Source organism: Planococcus citri, chromosome 2 (genome assembly GCF_950023065.1).
Source record: "Planococcus citri chromosome 2, ihPlaCitr1.1, whole genome shotgun sequence".
NCBI lineage: Eukaryota > Metazoa > Arthropoda > Insecta > Hemiptera > Pseudococcidae > Planococcus > Planococcus citri.
Window position 1 is genome coordinate 66,795,076 of NC_088678.1, and position 20,871 is coordinate 66,815,946.

At 41.3% G+C, this 20,871-nt stretch overlaps 2 protein-coding genes and 1 long non-coding RNA gene across 4 annotated transcripts in view; 1 reads left to right on the forward strand and 2 right to left on the reverse strand.

Moving 5' to 3' along the window:
- The window catches only part of LOC135837246 (uncharacterized), an 84,148-nt gene extending 67,237 nt beyond the window's left edge, over window positions 1–16,911 (reverse strand). Inside the window, exons 1-4 of the long non-coding RNA XR_010557157.1 lie at window positions 16,785–16,911; window positions 16,536–16,678; window positions 16,340–16,467; window positions 15,098–15,195 (exon numbers count right to left, since the gene is read on the reverse strand). This is a non-coding gene — a long non-coding RNA (uncharacterized LOC135837246). The remainder of the gene's footprint in view (window positions 1–15,097; window positions 15,196–16,339; window positions 16,468–16,535; window positions 16,679–16,784) is intronic.
- Window positions 1–18,610, forward strand: part of LOC135837234 (uncharacterized) — a 19,859-nt gene extending 1,249 nt beyond the window's left edge. Inside the window, exons 2-10 of one of the 2 annotated variants that reach the window (XM_065352441.1) lie at window positions 15,380–15,437; window positions 15,496–15,603; window positions 15,723–15,937; window positions 16,036–16,239; window positions 16,357–16,503; window positions 16,576–16,670; window positions 16,763–16,942; window positions 17,459–17,600; window positions 17,734–18,610. In XM_065352441.1, the coding sequence (XP_065208513.1) occupies window positions 15,380–15,437; window positions 15,496–15,603; window positions 15,723–15,937; window positions 16,036–16,239; window positions 16,357–16,503; window positions 16,576–16,670; window positions 16,763–16,942; window positions 17,459–17,600; window positions 17,734–18,077 (1,493 nt within the window). In that variant the 3' untranslated portion in view covers window positions 18,078–18,610. The remainder of the gene's footprint in view (window positions 1–15,379; window positions 15,438–15,495; window positions 15,604–15,722; window positions 15,938–16,035; window positions 16,240–16,356; window positions 16,504–16,575; window positions 16,671–16,762; window positions 16,943–17,458; window positions 17,601–17,733) is intronic. The other variant, XM_065352442.1, reaches the window with a different exon arrangement.
- LOC135834133 (vesicular glutamate transporter 3-like) lies at window positions 18,156–20,726 on the reverse strand. The gene is made up of 8 exons (XM_065347969.1): window positions 20,378–20,726; window positions 20,064–20,298; window positions 19,300–19,562; window positions 19,139–19,259; window positions 18,927–19,060; window positions 18,693–18,835; window positions 18,466–18,586; window positions 18,156–18,365 (listed from the first exon to the last, which is right to left on the reverse strand). The coding sequence occupies exons 1-8, from the start codon at window positions 20,447–20,449 to the stop codon at window positions 18,156–18,158; spliced, it is 1,299 nt and encodes a 432-aa protein (XP_065204041.1). The 5' UTR covers window positions 20,450–20,726.
- Between the last annotated feature and the right edge of the window lie 145 nt (window positions 20,727–20,871).

Consider the following 20,871-nt stretch of genomic DNA (forward strand, 5'->3'; position numbering starts at 1 on the left):
TGACTTTTGAACTTTTCAAGCATTTTGAAATTTTCAAAAGTTGAAAGTTGAACTTTCAATTTGAAAGTTCAAATTTCAAAATAGCGCTGTAAGTGGGAGCTACCATTTAAAATTTTGAAAAAATTTCCATAGATGTACATTTTGATACTTTTTCGAAATATTTAGGTTTCGAGTTGGGTCTCTTTGACGGAGGGGGAGCACCCCCACCCCCAAATTTCGGTGAAACTTTCGAAAGATAATCTGGGGCATGTGATATATCGAATTGTATGTTTTCGGCAACGCTGAATACGAATATGACGTTAGATTTTTGATAGGACCCCATCCACGTCCCCCAAAACCTCCCCAAAGGGGGTAAAAGTTCAAAAAAGTGTTTTGTTCGTACGACACATGGAATTATATGTTTTTGATGACGCTGAACACGAATATGACGTCAGATTTTTAATTGGACCCGTCCAGGGCCCCCTGCACCTCCCCAAAGGGGGTAACCCATAAAAAAAATGGTAACATTCGTGTGACACATGAAATAGTATGTTTTCGATATCGCTGAACACGAATATAGCCATAGTTTTTTAAATCGACCTCACCCATGGCCCCCAGAACCTCCCCCAATTGGTAAAAGTCCAAAAAAATTGTTGGGGGCCGTATATGTGTAGAGAGTATTCGAGGACCAAAGTTACTCGCTATAGTAGGGAACTTTATGCCCTAAAGCCGAGGCTGCACTGCGTAGCAGCGCGCTCTGGACGGATTAGTTCGGACAGAGCGCAGGACGAACATCTCGGAAGTCTGTGGCCTCATTATATCTTTTATCATGGTCGTAGTCGCATCTCATGCAGAAGTGCTTAAGTTTCATAACTTGTACAAACCGCCGTTCTATAGTATTAAGTCGTAGAATAGAACTAGTATTCTGTTATAAGATAACGTCTTCCAATAAATCAGTTGAGAATTGTAAGTGTTATTCTTGAATACTAGACAGCTAAAGGTAACTCTGACGAAGCTTAGGCTCGGAAGGGTGGGACGTTTACCCGTATACTAACTTGTCCTGTCTTGGACGGCCAGTTAGAATCACGATTTACCTTTACATTGGCGCTCTTTGACGTGGGTCTTGAACGAAAAAGCATTGCTTTTTCGAGCTGGTCGTGGATTTTTTAATCCAAAAACGGACGTTAATCTGGTCGAAAGTTATTGGACTGGACGAATTACAAGCTTAGTCTTGATGGTCGTGTTCGTATAACGAAGCGAAGTTCCAGCCAATGCTGCAGAGAAACGTCCAGGTTAGTGTTATTTTATATTATTTATTCGTTCGTTCAGTTAAAATCGTAGAGAAATTCGTAAATTCGCGTTCAGTGGCCGTTTTCGCAAGTGGGTGTAAACGTGTGCAGGTTGTGCTATGCACGACGTTATCTAGTCGAGGTCACGTTCGTTCATTGCTTCGTTTCGGCAGGCTTGGACGGGCGATAGTACCTACCTGCGGACAAAGAGTTTTTGTTTCACGTCAGGACGCGGTTTATTGTCTTTTCTCTCGACAACTATGAACGGTTGCGATAATTCGGAACCCCGAAGTGGTAGTGCTAGTTGAATCCCTACGCCTACCAACCAAAATGAAAGTTTGTCTGAATGTAGACGTAATGTCGGTAGTCCTAGTTCTGACAGAAGTCTGTCAGGGTCTAGGCAAACTAGTCCGAGTGTCCGTAGCACACTGAATTGTCGAAGACGACAGGCTGTAGTCACTGGCGAGGCCAGAAGACAGGAAGCCTCAGCACCGAAGCGTAGGAACACTGGGTCGAATACTGGTTCGAGCAGTGCCCTAAATTTGGTCGGACGTAGTCAGACATGTCGGAATAGAAACTTGGACGATATTAGACCCTTGCCTAATCCCAACAATAGGAATGATAGTGAAACGCAATGTGCAGTAGACGACCCGTTCCAGAGAGCGATTGACGCCCTGGGCGACGTAACACCTCTACAACCTGCTCAACAAAAGCAAAGCAGGACAGGCACAGTGGAGGCTAGGTCGGTAACGTTCCAAGGAACAAACGGTAATGGTCCGCAGTCACACGGACAAAACTCCCAAACTAGTCGAACATCAGGTACACAAGAGGTACAAGACGTTATTACCCAAAGTAGACAAGTGTTTGGCACCCAGATGGTGTCGGACACAGACACCCGAAACGGACACGTGTCCGAAGCGAATGCGACGGATGCCATGAACCTAATGAGACGTGCACAGGTGCCAGACGATTTCTCATCGTCTGAAACTGAAAACGATTCGGACTCAACGGTTGTAAGCAACCCATGGGGCAATTGGTTCAGTCAAGATACCTTTACACGTAGCGTATGGGAACCACCTCAGGTATTGTTGGCGACACCACGCCATGACATGCCGGACGCACGAGCCAGACATGATTTCCGCCCAGTCGATCTTGGTGGGATATACGAACTAATGCCGATAGCGGAAGACGGTCCAGCAAGTGTGCTGCGAGATAACTTATATATAATGGATGATAGAATGCAAGGCATAGAGTATCATCTCTCGCACACTCGCAGCGATTTGCAAGAAATCTACACTGAACTGGACGAGGGTAGGCAGATAGATTACGCTAGTCTAAATAGGCGCCTGCTAGATCTGGTGGAAACGTTCGGCACGCGTATGCGTGAAACTACTGCTCGTTTAGACGAGTACACCCAAACGATGGAACACAGGACGTCGTGCGTGATCGAAGGGCTCAGGACGCTGTCTGACCAAGTTGTGGCAGACAGACATGATAGAGCCCATGATTGTGCTATAATAGGCGAATTTGGTCGTAGGATAGAAGCACTCGAAAGAGCGCTAAATATCCGCCAAGACCGCGAACGCGAGGACGTTAATGAACCCGGACACGCGTCTGGTGTCGGACACAACAACGAGTCGGACGCCGAAGACGAGACCCGGCCGCAACACGAAACTACAGGTCGGGCCCATAGAGGAGACGAATTTGAGAGGCAATTTGAAGAATTGCTGAACAGAGAAAGAGTTGTAGAGGTTCAAGAAAGAGAAAGTGTACCGCGCGGACGTTCCGAAAGAAACCTGTCCGAAGACAGACTCGAAGAACCCCTATCGAATAGGACGGGGGCAAGATTCGAACTCAACATACTTGATAGTGGCCGCGAAGACCGTGCAAATAGCCAAGCAGGGTCGAGTGTCCGATTCGAACAGGACAACCACCTGGCCAGTCGATTTAGTCGTGAGGGTAGCCGACCAGACAGTCGTCCGAACAGCCGTTTCGGTCAAAGACCAAATTCAGAAGAAAGGCCGGCTAGAATTCAGGCATACCCAACGCCAACACCAACACAACCCGTGCCTTTAAATTTCGATAGGAGGCAATCCGAAGCCGACACGGTCGAGTTTAGACTGGCTAGCAAACCCAGACGCTACAACATTGTCTACAGGTCTGGACAGACCAATTTCAAGCAGACAATGGTGCCGTCGTTCGAAATAGCATTCGATCATAACAGACAATTCGAACCTCATCTCTTTGTAAGGGAGTTTGAAGAAACGATGGACGAGTATGTGGCGTCTGAAATTGCTTATTGCAAAGCGTTCAGACAGCTGGTCAGACTCCCGTCGGCGGACGTATGGAAAATGAGGAACGAGAGTAACAACAGTTATTACAAGTTGAGAGACTCCTTCCTAGCGACGATGTGGAACCAACAACGACAGAGAGATGCTATGGAATATTTCGAAGAAGTCGATATGCCACAAAATTCGTTGTCGTCGCAAATAACTGTAGCGATGAAATGGCTAAGAATATTGTCCAGTGTGGACTCCACGGATTGGCAAATTATAAACCCCATCTACGAGCGACTGGATGAAAGAATCCAAATACGTATCCCTGAAGACGAAAGGGAAGAAATAGAAACGTTTGCTATAAGGCTGGAAAGGCTCACTAGGAATGAGCTATTTATACAGACACGTAGAACTCAGCTCAGGCAAAACTGGGAACAATGCAGTCGCTCGGCAGACGATAATAGACCGAATAACAACAGCAGTAGCAACAACAACGCTACAAATCGGTTGAACAATACATCTGGACGGAACGAAAACCGAAGCCGTTCCAACAACGTCCGGACAAACACCGGATGTGACACGAACGCTGAGAATTCTCAGAACAGACGTAATACCACCGGAAATGGGCCGCCTGCGGCGGGCGCGAATTTAGGTAACGCAACTACCGCACCTGAACGTAAAGAAAGACGTCAGGACTCGTACCCGGTCAGACATACGGACGCGGACATGGGAGAAATCCCCCCGGACGCGAACATGTCCGAAAGCGATCAGGAAAGCCAACATTCCGAAGGGTCGTCTTTAAACGACGATCAGACGTCTGCAACTCAGCAGTAGAGGCCGAAAAAAGGCTCCCCTTTGACGAATACGAGATAATCGGTGACGCAATGGCACAATACATTGCAGAACAGTGGTTGAAGGGAGCTGGCCAAGCAACCGAATTGGACGACACCCTAGGTGATAGGGCGATGATAAGTAAAATTTTAAATTACGTACGTAATAAGTCGTTTACAAAGGATAAAGTCATCATATCCTTTGGCATGTCTGAACTAAACTATGGCACCGTAAGAGACACGCAGATGCGCAGGAACGTCCGTGATATAATTTACACGTTAAAGGAGAAAGGGATAAAAGACATTAAAATCCTCTTTCCTCCAATATGTCCATATCAAGAAGGTGAAAAGCGGGTGTCATCGGCGAGATATTTCGCATTTAAAAGAATATTCAACGAGGTATGTGACAATCGGACAACCACTTTGTGGTGGACGCCAGCGGCAGTGTTTATCAGGTTGAAGAAGCTTGAAGACGGACGGCTGAAATTTGCTCCGGACACAAATAAGAACGTTATTCCAAGGGATAACAAATTCCGCAAGGCGAAAGGACGCAATCGTTTCCGGCCTACGTGTGGGGCAAAAGACGAACTGCTATACGAATTGAATAAGTGTTACAACTTTGTATTCAAGCCGAAACCGTCCTCCTTAGGGCCAGACGAACAGGTGATTGAGAAATCCACCGACACCTCGGCGGACATTGTCACAGGTTCAGACGGAGAGGACTATTTAGTCACCACTAAGGACAAACTTGAAGTCATCAAAGCCAAGATACCGAAACACAAGAGCCGTCCGATTGCTAAAATAATCGAAGAACTAACGCCGATGGAAGTCAAGCTGATGCCGGATTGGCAAAGGCAAGTAAGCAAGGCCTGTAAAGAATGGACGAGAATGAAAGAACGGATGTCCGACAAAACTAGTGCCGGACACAGCTCGGACACGTCACCTACCATGCCGAGCAATGGGGCAAAGTCCAGTGAAAACCCCACTGTTGCCGAAGTAAACCAGATAACAGCAAGCGTTCCAGTGCCAAAGGAATCCAGTGTCGGACAGTCGAAACCAGTGTCCGACGATGAATCGGACCTGGACAAAGTCGATCAGGACGTGTCTGTGCAAATCACCGAATTACACCAAGCTAAAACTTGCATTGTGGGTTTAAGATTTGTAGACATCAAGTTATTAATACAACTTGATTTGGGCGCTACACCGAATGCTATATCTGAAGGTACTGCTAACTTCTTGATAAATAATTATGACGAACATATTGATTGTATTCATTTGAAAGAGCCTATAAAATGTACTCTAGCAGACAACAGTTCGGTAAAGACGTGGAAGACGGTATTGGTCTTACCCTTGAAGTTCGGTAGACACAGACTGAAGATCCCTTTCTTCGTCCTACCAGGTGACAATAATGTACTGTTATTGGGCACCAATTCGATCGAGAAGTTGGGTATAAAGTTAGATTTTCCTAAGGGAAAGGCGACTTGTACCCCTAGAGGGTCGAAAATCACCGAGGAACTGGCATTCCTGACGAAAGAAGAATGTAGGAATGAAAAGTGCATAAACAAGGTGACGATGGACGAAGAAAGTATACCCAAAATTGTCGAAATTGTGAACAGAGCCGCTCTCGCGGACTTATTCCGCAAAGAAAAGTCACCGGAAGACGATGGTCCGGCCATCTTCGAAAGAAATCTGAAAAGATACTTGGCCGATGCGGTAAGAGAAAGACGGATTACGCAAAAAGAGTCGGACGAAGCCTTAGACGAGCTGTTGGAGTTCAAAGACATTTTTAGCAGGTATCCGGGGACGTTTAAAGGGGCACCTGTGAAATTAAAATTCGCAGATCCGGACAATATTCCGAAGTTTAGAGGTCCGAACTATACACCCTCTAACCATCAATTGGGTAAAATAAGAAGGGCACTAGTCGAAATGCTAGAGCATGGCATCGCCGAGGAGGCGGACACCCCTTACATAAACCCCCTGGTCCCAAATGAGAAAAAAGACGGCAGCATCAGACTTTGTCTGAATCCAGTCGAATTGAATCCAGTTTTGGAAGTCAACTACAATGAAGCAGGACTGATGGATAGAATTGTGACGTTGGACGAGGATGCTAAGCTTTTTAGCACCCTCGATTTTGTCGCGGGATTCTGGCAGTTGCTGCTAGACGAAGAGTCTCGCAAATACTGCGGATTCCAGGTCGACAGACTTGTCTATCAGATGCTCAGACTGCCGTACGGACTGAAAGTGTCTTCGGCCAAATTTGTCCGAATGATCAATTCGATCATTCCGGACATGGCCGGCATAACCAAATACGTGGACGATCTGCTCCTAAGAGCAACGACGTTTAAAGAAATGCTAAGATTGCTGGTCCTAATCTTCTCTACGTTGCGGGAGCACGGACTCCGTTTAAACCCGCACAAATGTAAATTTTTTGCCGGAAAGACAGACCATCTTGGCTACACCTTATCACCAGGCCGGATAGGGAAGCAAAGCAAGAAAATCGATGCTTATATGGACTTCTTAAAGAAGCATACCTGGAAACGGACGGGCAAAGTACGCCTAGGAAATGTTAAACAGGTCCTCGCCCTGATAGGCCTAACTGGAATTTACAGCAGGTTTATTCCTAACTATCAGGACATAGTTAAGCCGTTGTACGAGCTGACAAAAAAGGGCGTAAAGTTTCACTGGGGTCCGGAACAGGAAAAGGCCATTGAAGAACTCACAGTCGAGTTCGTTAAAGACTTCGAAGTAATTGCGCCGAAAGCCGGATACGACCTGTACTTGGACACGGTCGCGACGGAGGACACCATTAATGGTGTACTCTACCAGAATATAGACGGCGAAGATAAGATCGTAATGTTCGCAAGTTGCGCGTTAAAAGACTACCAGACAAGGTACACGGTGATTGAGAAAGAAATGTACGCGTTAGTCCGAATAATCGATAAGCTGCAGCTCTGGGTGCACGGACGCCGGATAGTTGAATTGCTATGAGCTCATTTACGATCTTAAGCATAAAGTCAGGGGCGCTTGGTATGGTATCAGGGCTCCAGAACTGACCATATACAAGTGCAAATGGACGAATATGCTACCCGAGAAGGTATCACTGGTAGACCTGATTAAGGACGAAATTATCGATCACCTGAGACGAATTGATATTTTCCAGAAGAAGGACCGGATGTGTTCGAAAATCATCTGAAAGTTGTTAGCCGATGAAGTCGATATGACTGCTAAGCAATTGGACTCCAAGAGGAAAATTCAACAAAAGTACGCACTAGTCCGTGAAAAAGACATAGACGTATTGTTCCGAAAGTTTCGGGATGGGTCGAGAGTGCCTGTGATGCCGGACGAGTTGTTCCGAGACACCGTAGTGTACCTACACGAGATGTACGGACACATCGGAGCGAATAAGGTCGAAATGGTCTTTAAGAGGCTGTATTACTCGCCGAATATTGTCAAGATTACGAGAGTAATCACAAGCGAGTGCCTGACATGTAAGAATAACAAAGGATACAGTGAAAAGAAAAGACTGCAGTTTGCTCAAATTGAGGCTTATACGATCGCGGATGTCTTGTCCGCCGACTTATGCGGACCAATCGCCAACGAGAGCGGCGAGCCGCGGTACATGCTGGTAGTGAAGGACGTGTTCACTGGGAAGGTGTGGATCCAGCCACTCGAAAGTGTCCCCGCCGATAAAGTAGTGAGAGCTATGGAAATCGTGCTCAAAGACGTTGAGGACAAAGGTTACAAAGTCCGAAAAGTCATCACGGATAATGGGTCGCAATTTACGAGTTCTAGTTGGAACGAACTCTTACTCTGACATGATATTAAGGTCGCACACACGACCACCTACAACCCTCAGTCGAGTTTGGTCAAAAGGACCATGAGGATAATAGGGGATAGGTTAAGAGTCAAGATAAATGAGAAGCCTGAAAATGACGATTACAGCCACCATGGCTGGCATATGCACGTTAAAAAGATCGAAGACGAGATCAATAATACCCCTACCAAACTGGGTGTAAAACCTAATGAGGTATGGGGCATCGAAGATCCATTTTCAGCAAACCTACCGGTTAAGACGAATCAGACTAATGCCAAATTCTTGCTAAAAAAGTTTCAGCAAGACATGATTGCAAATAATCCGCAATCTGTGCCGAGTAGTGTACTACTTGAACACCCTATGGACGTTAGTCAATTGATTAAAGACGAAGACGGCTATTACTGGGCCGCCGTGGACGGAGCCTGTTCAAATAACGGGTCTGCGGACGCTGTAGCCGGAATTGGAATAGCCTAGACGCCGTCCGGAGAACTAAATGTGTCCGAACGCGTCCGACACCCAAATTATAGAGCGACGAATAACCTGGCTGAAATCATGGCGCTTGTCAAAGCCATGGAGATATTTTTAAAGGCGGGTATCCGCAGGGGCAAGATCTTTTCTGATTCTTGCTACCTAAAGACTGCCATAAACTACAATGTCGAGAAATGGCGTTCAAACGGATGGAAGAATGCCGGACACAAGACGGTATGTCATCGTGAGATATTCCAGCATATACTGGAACTGAAGGAGAAGTTTGAACGTTTCGAGTTGAAATATACTCCAGCCAGGAGTTTCGATCGAAACAACTATACGGCCGATAAGCTTGCGAGAAAGGCCGTGTACACACAGGAATTACTCGAACTGCGTATAGATGAAATGGACGACAGACAGGCGTTACTGAATTTTATTCGTGAAAAACGTAAGATACAAAGGTCGAAAGACGAGGTGGCATTTTATAAAATTCACGGAGACCCTATCGGCTATCAAGAAGGCGATATGGTAATGCTAACCGACCATCGACAATCGTCGTACGATAAAGGCGTTTCGAAGAAACTCTTCCCAAAGAGATATGGTCCGTATCTGGTGAAGAAACACGTCGGACACAATGCCTATTGCATCCGAAGCGTCTCAGACGAATCGGACGAGCATATTGTTAATGCTAGACAGATGTCGATATATCTTACAGTCGAGCAACAAAAACAGCTCGAAGAGGATCCGAAACTACAGTCGAAATCGGACACACGTCCTCTCATTGAAAAAATAAAGGAAAAGGTAACGCCGAAGGAACGTCCGCAACACGAATTAGACGAAGAGGAGGACGAAGACGTCCTCGACCTAGAAATTCACGACCAAGTCGCTGAAAGAGCCGCGAGGCAACTTGCACGTGAGAAAAGACGAAAAGAGTCCGAACAGGACTCGAAAGACCAAAGACTCAAGGAGTTCGATAAATTAAAGAAGCGGGCCAGATGCGAATTGGACCAGAAAGAACAAGAAAAAATTCGAAAATGCATTTGAAGGGCCGTTGGTACTAATCAAGAAGCGGACAAGATTTTACATGACGCGGAGGAAAAGTACCAGAAAAGAGCTCGCAAAAAAGTGTCGAATTCGGACAAAGAAAATACAAGTCCGGACATAGAACCAAGTTCAAAAAGACGAAAAAAGAAGACGATTAATTATCTGGCGATGGATAAATTAGAAGGACATCACCGGATATCTTTCGTACATTTTTACAACCGGTATGAAGACTTGGTCGAATAAAAACTTGCTATAAGTTGGTCGAATTTGAAAATCGGAAATTTTTTCCTGGCCGAGACAAGTTGAATTTTGTCGAACTCCACGTTACTAGGTAACGAAAATATCATGTCGTTTTATGTGTGTGTATTTGTTTCGTGTGTGTAAATATATTTTATCCTTGTGAGTGTGAATTTTAGCCGTTTTTGGCAAGTATTTTTTATTCTTGGATCGAAAGATTCATATTTTAACCGTATGTTTTATTCTATGCATAAGTACAGAGACGTGTATAGACGTGAAAAGGTTCCGATACCTATTTAGTTAGCCGTGAATACCTACCAAATGACGTAACACGTAGCTGAAGGAAAAAATATGCCGTGTTGGTAGTGATAAATTCGTTGGAATTGGATAACAAAAGGCGAGCGAGCGTTGCTAGAGATAACGACTAGCTGCAGTACAATGGGCTTCGGCCTCAGCCGCCATTTTTATTTTTTCAAAGGAGATAACTCACAATGCATCAAACGTTTTGATGATTGAGCTCAGTTGCTTGGTTCATGTTATTTTGTGCTCGTAGCAAGAAGGTTGTTATTTCTGTGCGGTCATTTGATGGTGTTTAATTGATGTTATTTTTTCAAGGCGGCCGTGGGCTTTTTTGTTTGCGTTTTGTCGTTGCGTTTTGCTTTTCGCGAAATATTTAGTGTCGTGTTATTGGTGGTATAAATAGAAGAAATCCATCTGCGGAAAATAGCCGATTTTCATTGGACGTCCGAGCTATCTGGATCATAGGTAAGATGTAATTCCATTTCTAATTGTATAAATGTGTCGAGATATTTACTATACGTCTTATGTCGCGATATTTATTGATCGATGTCCGTTGTGTTTGTTTCTTGTCGAGCGCAGATCCTGGTCTGGTCGAGACGTGGAGAAAGGTGACAGACGCTCCGTTGACGAAGATGTTTAGTTTGGAATTTTCCTTGGTCGAAGTAATTAGCTTAAGGTGTCTCTTTGTTCGATTGGTATCGGACACGGTTGCCATTCATAAAGCGCGTCGGACACCTAAGCAGACAGAAACTCGATTCCTGCAATTGGAAGATAAAGTGTTAGGTGGTGTCGGACGGTGGTATCCGGACAGTGTAAGACACACAATACAGCTTCGGACGTCATCTCGTGTATTCGTCAAATAGTTTGAAACACACAGGTTCTCATTTCGGACATAGTTGGAATCCGACGTTGTTGAGACCGCTAGACCTTTAAGGCACAGACGCTCGGATGTCTGGTCGATTTGCCACTTGGTGAAAAAGCGTTTTGCCATCTCGCCGTTTGGTGCTTTTTGTACTAGCTGTAGTTACCATGTGTTCTCTGTACTTATTTATTCTTTTTCTTCTATTTTTTTTTTACTATTATAATACCCTATCCGAAGCTCTTTACCGGAAGGGATAAGTTTTTTTTCCTTTTTCTTGTGCACGAGTCGGTTTAGACTGACGTATTCATGTGTCATGCCGATTACAGTGACGTTGTTAGAACGGACGGACACAGAGTGGGACGCACAGAGAGAATGAGCGAGCTTGAGACGGAAAGTCTGGTTGACCAGTCGCCGGACGCCGGAACATCTGAAAGACATAAAGGTTTCACAAAGTAAAGTGAAACATTGAAAACGTCGTAAAAGAGAGTGCGAGTAAAGACTTCCCGTGGCCGTGAATGACAGATATCCACGGACGACTGCGAGAGTAAACGGACGCAGCTACCGGACAATACAACCGGCCTCGAACGGTGTAACGGACGTTGGGTAACGGACGGGGGGGCGACGGACGGCACAGGACGCAAACCTGTAAAAAACAGACGTTGAGAAAAGACGGCACTGTGCAGTGACGTAGTTTTTACCCCCTCACTCTAGCTAGCAAGAAGATGCCAGCCAAAAGTCCAGCCAAAAGCAGCCCACGGACAGAAGGAAGGACGTCCGACTCCAGCGGCACGGACGTGTCCGTGCGAATTGTTCCACCGTCGGTATACAAGAGGTTCCGTATTCTCTCTTTTTACTTGTAATTCGCGATGTTTTTATATGTTTTTCGTATGTACTATTATTAAGCTTGCGTGCTCTGTGGCTAGTTTTAGAAAGCCTTCTGCCAGACGTGATAATTCTGCCGGACGGGCCACAGAGGACGTCTCTGTTCGGACGAAGCGGGGCAGCGGTCCTCGATGCTCTCTGGACGAACGTGTCGTTCCTCTTTTTGAGGCTTCGACGCCCAGACGCGCCCTCTGGCACGCGGGACTCCGCAGCCGGGGCATATGTAGAGAGTATTCGAGGACCAAAGTTACTCGCTATAGTAGGGAACTTTATGCCCTAAAGCCGAGGCTGCACTGCGTAGCAGCGCGCTCTGGACGGATTAGTTCGGACAGAGCGCAGGACGAACATCTCGGAAGTCTGTGGCCTCATTATATCTTTTATCATGGTCGTAGTCGCATCTCATGCAGAAGTGCTTAAGTTTCATAACTTGTACAAACCGCCGTTCTATAGTATTAAGTCGTAGAATAGAACTAGTATTCTGTTATAAGATAACGTCTTCCAATAAATCAGTTGAGAATTGTAAGTGTTATTCTTGAATACTAGACAGCTAAAGGTAACTCTGACGAAGCTTAGGCTCGGAAGGGTGGGACGTTTACCCGTATACTAACTTGTCCTGTCTTGGACGGCCAGTTAGTAACGATATTTACCTTTACATATGAGGTCCAATCAAAAATCTGACGTCATATTCGTGTTCAGAGTCACCAAAAACATATTATTCCATGTGTCGCACGAACAAAACACTTTTTTGAACTTTTACCCCCTTTGGGGAGGTTTTGGGGGACGTGGATGGGGTCCTATCAAAAATCTAACGTCATATTCGTGTTCAGCGTTGCCGAAAACATACAATTCGATATATCACATGCCCCAGATTATCTTTCGAAAGTTTCACCCAAATTTGGGGGTGGGGGTGCTCCCCCTCCGTCAAAGAGACCCAACTCGAAACCTAAATATTTCGAAAAAGTATCAAAATGTACATCTATGGAAATTTTTTCAAAATTTTAAATGGTAGCTCCCACTTACAGCGCCATTTTGAAATTTGAACTTTCAAATTGAAAGTTCAACTTTCAACTTTTGAAAATTTCAAAATGCTTAAAAAGTTCAAAAGTCAATGCCCTTTCGAACTGTGAAATCAGTTTTGATCAAAGTATCATAGTTTTGGAGCAATGGGCGGCTGAAGTTGAGTACCTCGAGACAATGTGAAAATAATGGAAGCCCCCCCACCCACCCCCTGAGGGGGCTGGGACCAAACTGATTGCGGCTTTCTTACTTACTGGGTGGGTAGATATTGTAAAAAAAATTTGAGCGAAATCGAAGGACATGACCCAAAAACGTTGGTTGAGTGGACATGGAATGACCCCGACCAAAATGTAGGTATTCGTGACCACTTCTACTTCCTACTTCAATTGATCTACACATAGGCACACTTTTTCAAGATCCTTATCTGCTCATTTAAATCAAAATCTTCTTCTTTTTTCCACCAAAAATTCATTGTCGAGTAAGTATAAAATGAACTTGGGAGCACGTTAAAATTTAATTTGGGTCATTTTAAATTTGAAAGGTCGAAAATCGAACAAAGATTCCAACATCAGATTTATATCTCAATAAAAAATTATATCAAATTTTATTTTAAAAACCAGAATGATTAAAGTTTTCAAAAATTGCTGAAATATAAAAAAAATTAAATTTTTGCCTTGAAGTTCAGCATCACTTTCATTTTAATTTGTCGAAAGTTGCACCAATTCATCCATCTACAGCATATTCAAGACTTGCCCAAAAACTACATTTTTTCATACTTTTTACAAGAAATCATAAATACCTGAATTTCAAATAGAAAATGACACAGTCTCAGTCATTAGGCATAAATGAACAAGACCATCGAAAAAAAATTTTAAAAAAAATGTTTCCAGACACCCAAAAAATTGTCCACGTACCTTGAGCTATTTTTTTTAAAGATTTCACAAAAATTCAAAAATGGGACCAGCAATTACGAAAAATTACTCAATAGTGCATTTTCAAGTTGGAAAGACAAGTATTAACCCCTCCACCAGCAAAATGTTTTGTAAATAACGTCTTTGTGTACATGTTTCAAAATGTAAAAAAAATTAAAAAATTTTCAGAGGTTTTTGGGGTTGTACTGTGATAAGGGAACCTTTCAAAGAGGCCCCGCACCCTTCCAAAATTATCAAAAGCAGTTAATTTTTGGATTGTTGACAAATTTTTGAAAACTACAAGTCAATGACCATTTCAAAGCCTCCCACAAGTTTTGAAATTTCTCTAAAAAATTCAAAATGTTTTTTATTTTTTTTTTTTTGAATTTATGAATTGGTTAAAACCTTACTTTTGAACAAGCGTTCCTAAAATTTCACAATAACCTGACTACCTGAAAAAAGTGAAAGGAAAAATGCAAAATAGGCATCAACCGAAGTTACGTATATGAGCTAACAATAAGTATACGGTTCATTTTTTCACCTTCCAGGGCAATTTGAAACTTCTGAAGAATATTGAAAACTCGCCAGACGCTCCAGAATAGCCTAGAATTAGTATAGTTTTAGATTCCGTGGAGAAGGGGGGCGGGGGGTATCGAAGAAATCGTTCACACTGGTTCATTTTTTTTTTTTAATATAAAAAATTGATAAAAAATCTAAAAAATCACCATAAAAACAGTTTTTTTGAATTATTCAATTATTTTCAGAACTCTACACCTGAAATGTTGAAGGGGGAGGGTGTTAATACAAGCTCTTTCGATCTACCTAGCAACGTTTCGTTCAAATCGGAAGGTGTAAATTCGTAAAGTTCCTTGTGAAATGAAAAAATTAAATAAAAAATAAGACGAAGTTTTTTGGAAGTGGCTATTTTGGTCTGGCGAGAGAGTAGACACCATGATAAACTAAAATTTCATAGAAAGCTGAAATAATCTTCTTAATTAGGTACATACATATTGTCAAATTTCACTGATGCATACATCGGCATTCAGGTAATTTCCAAATTATCAAATACTACAGTATCCAGTAAAAAAGACACAAAAAAACTACTTAATTCATCTCAGATAAAAACTAGAAAAAGTCAGTACAATAATACATTACAAAACAAGTAATCGAACATGGACAAAAACTTACCTCGGTGATTCAGCCAACGTCAAAATGATCATCGTAGAACATGATTCAGGTTCGAAGCTGAAGTTTTTGCTTACCGAAGCATCTTCCAAAACGAACATCTGAAATAAAAAATCAACTTACAATTAGATAAAGTATAAAATAATATTCAATAATTCGCGGGTACGAACAATACACCTAGTACGATATGTTTTGAGTATACTTACACAAATATGCAGGTGAATTTTAAAAAACTAAAAAATAAATATACCTATACCTAACCAATTGACCATTTCTGATTTACAGAACAAGACATCGATGACATAATGAACCAAGATCCTCTAACCGCCACACATTGTAAAAGGTAAGCATATCGTAACACACTCGAAATCCAACCTCATCCTAATTTTTCACTTGCCTAGCAACCAATTTGATTGCGGTCGTGAATGTATTGATTCAGCATTAGTATGCGATGGAAAAGAAGATTGCCCCGGAGGTGCCGATGAATACAACGAACACTGCGTAATTGAGTAAGCAGTAATAAGCACTAAGCAGAGCAAACAGCTGATTTCAGAGTTCATCTCATTAAAAATAAAAATATTCATCGTATGTATTTCGATGTCCACGTTCTATTCACGAACTTTTCCAGTCACAAAAATGCGTCTTGTCCGTACCCTAATTTACCACAACAACGACATGAGGTTTGGTTAAATTACTCAGGGTCAGGGAAGCCGAATGAAAGAGTACCGGAGTTCGTTCGAGGAGTAATCAGATGCAAACCTGGTTACATCGGTGATCCTGAGAATGAAATTGTTACAACTTGTATCCAACGTAATTGGGAACCACCGGCAATGTCGTGCAGAAGTATATTATAATCATTCCTTCAACTAGATTTATGTAAGTGATCGCTTCCAAGTTCTTAAATACATAACATTCATACATATTGTATTACTTCTGTGCAGAAACATGTCCTGAAATCAACAACCCCGAACTACAACAACAGTGTTTTCAAGGAAATAAGGTTGACTGCAACGGAGTAATTTGGGAAAGCACTCTAGTACGATTCAGTTGTCAGAAATCCAATCACGAACCAACTTTCGCAGAAGCTTACTGTCTTCCGAGTGGAAAATGGAACTTGAATCCTAGTCTAATCGAGTGTCGTCCAGGTAGATAGAGAAAACCCCTCGTTTTCGTTGTAAATTCCAAACTGTTTTAAGAACAAGTAACGGTTAACGGTTATAAAATGATTGTAAACAACTCACTTACAAGATTATTTTATCCAGTATGCGGCCATGTAACTCGGGAAATCGTCGAAGCCTTGAAACGCAAAGATTTTCCATGGAGAGCACTGATTCGAGAGCAAATCGATCCGAACCAATCTCCGCGTCATTTTTCTGGAACGTTACTCGATAGAAAAATCGTACTAACTGGTAAGGATACTCATTACTAAGATTATATTTACCAAATTATCATGAGAAAGCTGAGCATTCGTACGATTACAGACGGTAATCTGTTTACTCGAACGAAGAATCCGCGTCATTTTGAAATCTTCGTCAACGACAACATCGAATCCTGGGGATCGTTGAAATCATACAAAGTAAACTGCTGCGCAGACATAACACGGGATTAGTTTATTAATATGTCGATCAACAGCTCTAGATAATTGAATGAATATCTTATTTGGTACAGGTTAAGAACATACATTACTTACCAAGACATTTTCAGAAGTCGTTATCGCCAGAAAGCTTGGGTAGTCTGGCTATTTTGGAAACTGATGAAGAAATTGAATATTGTTTGACTGTTCTACCGGTTTGTGTGAGTCCATATTCTTATCCAGCATCATCGGAATGGTTTCTGGACATAGGAATGGTAAGTAGATTCATGGAATTTGTAGTTTATGGTCAATAATATTATAGAAATTTACGACGAAACAAACACCGAATACCGATACCGAATGAAAGATAAGCCAAAGATAAAGCTTGCGCTCAGTTCACTGTTCGTAAACAATGTATGAATCATGACTAACGTTCTTGTTGCTTCTTCACTTTCTTGAACGAAGTTGCCCATTGAAAAAATTTTTATTTTATTACCTTTACCTACCTTTGTCCTTTACATTAATTATTTTTAGAATTTAATATTATTAATAATATTAATCTTTGCGAAATTCTTTCTATCTACCATACTTCCGAGTTTCGATTGATATGATTTTGAATCTTTGAGTTAGTGTGAGAGTGATAGGTATGAGGATGAGATGACTTGCCAACTTGCCAAGTTGCATGCATTTGATTTATCTGAAAATTATGATTATGAAAAGTGGCTAGATTTTGGCACTTTCCTTTTCCTTTACGACCTTTGATCATTTTCAATTTTTATTTTACTTTTTAGATGGTTATTTTGGGCGACTCAGAAGACGTTATAAGTCGCGATGAAATTTCTGTCATGAAATTGAACTCACTGGAGGTAACTTGTGAGAAAAATCGAGAAAAATGCAACCAATATTACGCACAGTTTAATGAAACTAATCTAGGTACTAAAATACAATATATGTACAACATTAATTCTCACTATCTACATATACTTACATACAACACTATTCTCATCTTCGACTCTTTTAACATTAATAGTCACGAAAACTTATTAAAAACCTCATTTTTTTTCAGGTAACAGACAGCTAAACGACATTAATCAAGGTACTGGTTTGATCAAGACGGACAAAGAATTAGGAATATATATCTTGGAAGGCGTTTACAGCCATCAGCATCCAGAATCCAGTGACTTACTGATATTTACATTTGTTTCGCATTACGTCGAATGGATAGACGAAATTCGAGAGATGATAAAATACAACAACAATGTAATCTTGGACGAAACAACCCCTTCGGTAAAACAAATCAAAGACACGACACCGTCATCACCTAAAACCTCTCACAGTCATAGCTTGTTGACAGTATTCGTTTTACTATCTTTTGTAATACTGATCGGTGCACTTTTTCGAATTAGATGACCACGTGTCGATAAAAATCTCTGTTAAAAGATAGCTTTAAAATAGGTACAAACACAGATAGGTTTGAGTATTTAAAATTCAGCTCATGATTTCACTGCCTTCGTCGTCATCGTCTTCCTCTTCATCTATACTTGTCGGTGATCGCGTTGGACCTGTCGGTTTGGATGTCGTCGACGAGTCTATAACCCACGATTGTTTCTCTCCGGAGCCAAAAATCAAGTAGAAAAGGGCTCCGAGGAGGTAGAAGCCGCTTGATACTAAAAATATAGTGTTCCATTCTTCGAGAGTCTGGGCAGAAAAAATAATTATCGAATATTTTTTTTTAAAATTAATTGCCATCACCCAATCACTTGTGAATCAAATTTAATATCAGATTTTTAAAGCTCACTTTTTGTACAACAACGTATCCAGTCAGCTGTGTACTGAAGACACCTGAAAATGTAGCCATCATATTACTAATTCCCATAAGAACTCCGGCGTGTGGAGGTGCAATATCTAAATGATTCACGCTGAAAATACATACGTTATTTCAATTCGTTGCTTATTATTAGTAGTTACCTATTATTAAAGATTGAAAAATAAATTGCGTTTACGTAGGTAGTTTAAAATCCATACCCAAAAGCTGCCCAAGCGAAGGCACCAATGCCATTAGCGAAAGTTAAACATACAACTAAAATCTTTGGTTCTTGAAATCTAGTGGCCATGAACATGAATCCACATTGTGTGAGAAATGCTCCACAATTGAATAATTTTCGAATCTGTAAACCAAAAATGAATTAGAACAGGTAAATAGGTACTCTTTTCTCTTTGTTGTGAAAGAAAAGTTGAACTATTAAAAATGAATCTAACTGTGGTAATCGAAAATATTCCCAGTCTTCTGATTTTATCAATGATCAATCCAGCGATAGGTAATCCAACACTCATGACTAAAAAAGGCAACGAAGAAAGAACTCCAGACATGGTTATATCATAATGTAGGGTTTCTGTAACATAAATAATCATCGATCTTCAACGTTCTACGCTCCATATTTCGTTTCTATTTAAAGATTTTACAAACTGACCTTTAAAAAAACTAGGTAAATTAGTAAACATGGTATAAAAGCCCCAATTTTGGCAAAAATGTGACACAACAATCGCCCAGACGGGCATCGACGTGAAGAATTTCAACCAAGGATGTTTTATCTGCGCAATGAAAGTAAATAGGTAGGTATAATGGCGAGTATGAAAAAATAAATATGTCCTGCATTTTACAGAAAAGTTGAGAATAAAAATAAAAAATGCAATAGAAGCCAAAAAAATATCGATTATTGATGATTATCAATTTACCAATATTGGAAATAACATTTGAAATTACATCTTTATGTTCGCTTTCTCCAAGAGTGGATTTTAGATATTCGAGTTCTTCGTCTGAAATCCATGGATCACGTTGGGGATCATCTCGAACAAATATGACCCAAATAAGCCACCATACACAAGTTATTGCTCCTTTAAACAAACACAAAATTGAATAATTAATTTTAAAAAATAGCTAATTAAGTTCAAAATTTTAATTAAAAAAAAAAAAAAAAAAACATGAAATAAAAAAAGATTAACAACTGAAGAAAATCAACTCAGAAAACCAATAACTTATTTTTCATTAATAATTTATTTAAAAAAATTAAATGTAGGTACTTGGATAATTTTTTTTTTTTAATTTAAAAATAATACATCGATGATAAATATAAATTGAGCATTATTAAAATACTAAGTTCGAACTAACCTGGAATATAGAACATATACGTCCATCCTAGGTAAGATCCTATAAAACCACACAAAGGATACGTAGCCATTGTACCCATAAAAGCTCCGGAAAATCCCATCGACGCTAGACGAGTTCTTTCATCAGGAGGAGCCCAACGAGCCCACACAGCATGCATACTGGGATAAGTAGCACCCTACAAAAATGTCTTTGAAATATTCTTCGACGATGCTATAAGCTTTAAAAACCAACCTGAACGAATCCCTGGGCAGCTCGTACTCCGACAAATACAAATATTCCAAAAGGTACTACTTGCGGAGTAACTATAGCTAATATCGAAGATACCAATATTCCAGCTCCGAATACCTTAGCTCCACCTATTTTGATACTCAGCCAGCCTCCAACAATCTGGGTAAAAAGGTATCCGTAGAAAAAAGCTCCGAGTAAAGTACCTTTCTCTTTCGAATTCCAGTTGAAAGGTGCCTTTTTGAGAAAAAAATTCGCGAAATAGAACCACACACAAGACATCAAGTTTACATTTACAGAACAATTGGGTACTTACTGTACTATTGGGTACTTTTGGATCAGGAACGGTCATCGCTACCACAGCCACACTTAAATTTGTTCGTATCATGTACGCGCAGAAGAACCCAAGAAAAGCCAAAGCACCGATGAAATTTCGCCTAAAAATCCACACTTTGGATGGTTTTTGTTGAACGTTACCAGTTGTCTCCTCGTCATCATCGTCTGGGTATAGTTCGGGAAATATTTCAGGATATACTTGCGGATATATGACCGGAAATGCTGCAGCGTATGGTACTCTGAAAAGACTTACATTATAGCGAAATCAATTTCAAGGCAGGAGTGGTATGTGACCGAAGGAAAATAGCTGTACCGAAGTAAATATAAATTCATTATGTCCATTTTAATTTGCGACGAATTCAAGGACTAAACATTGTATTTTTTTTTCTTATCACATTTTAACTATTAGGTTTTTTCAATATTTTCGACGCGAAAAAAAAACATGATAATTTTATACAAACATCGGTGTAAAGT

Coding starts and splice junctions, on each gene's coding strand:
- LOC135834133 (XM_065347969.1), bottom strand. CDS start 20,449: ATGATACGAACAAATTTAAGTGTGGCTGTGGTAGCGATGACCGTTCCT. Junction 20,299..20,377: donor CAAAAGTACCCAATAGTACA/GTAAGTACCCAA, acceptor TTTCTCAAAAAG/GCACCTTTCAACTGGAATTC. Junction 19,563..20,063: donor CCAGGGATTCGTTCAGGTTG/GTTTTTAAAGCT, acceptor GTTTGTTTAAAG/GAGCAATAACTTGTGTATGG.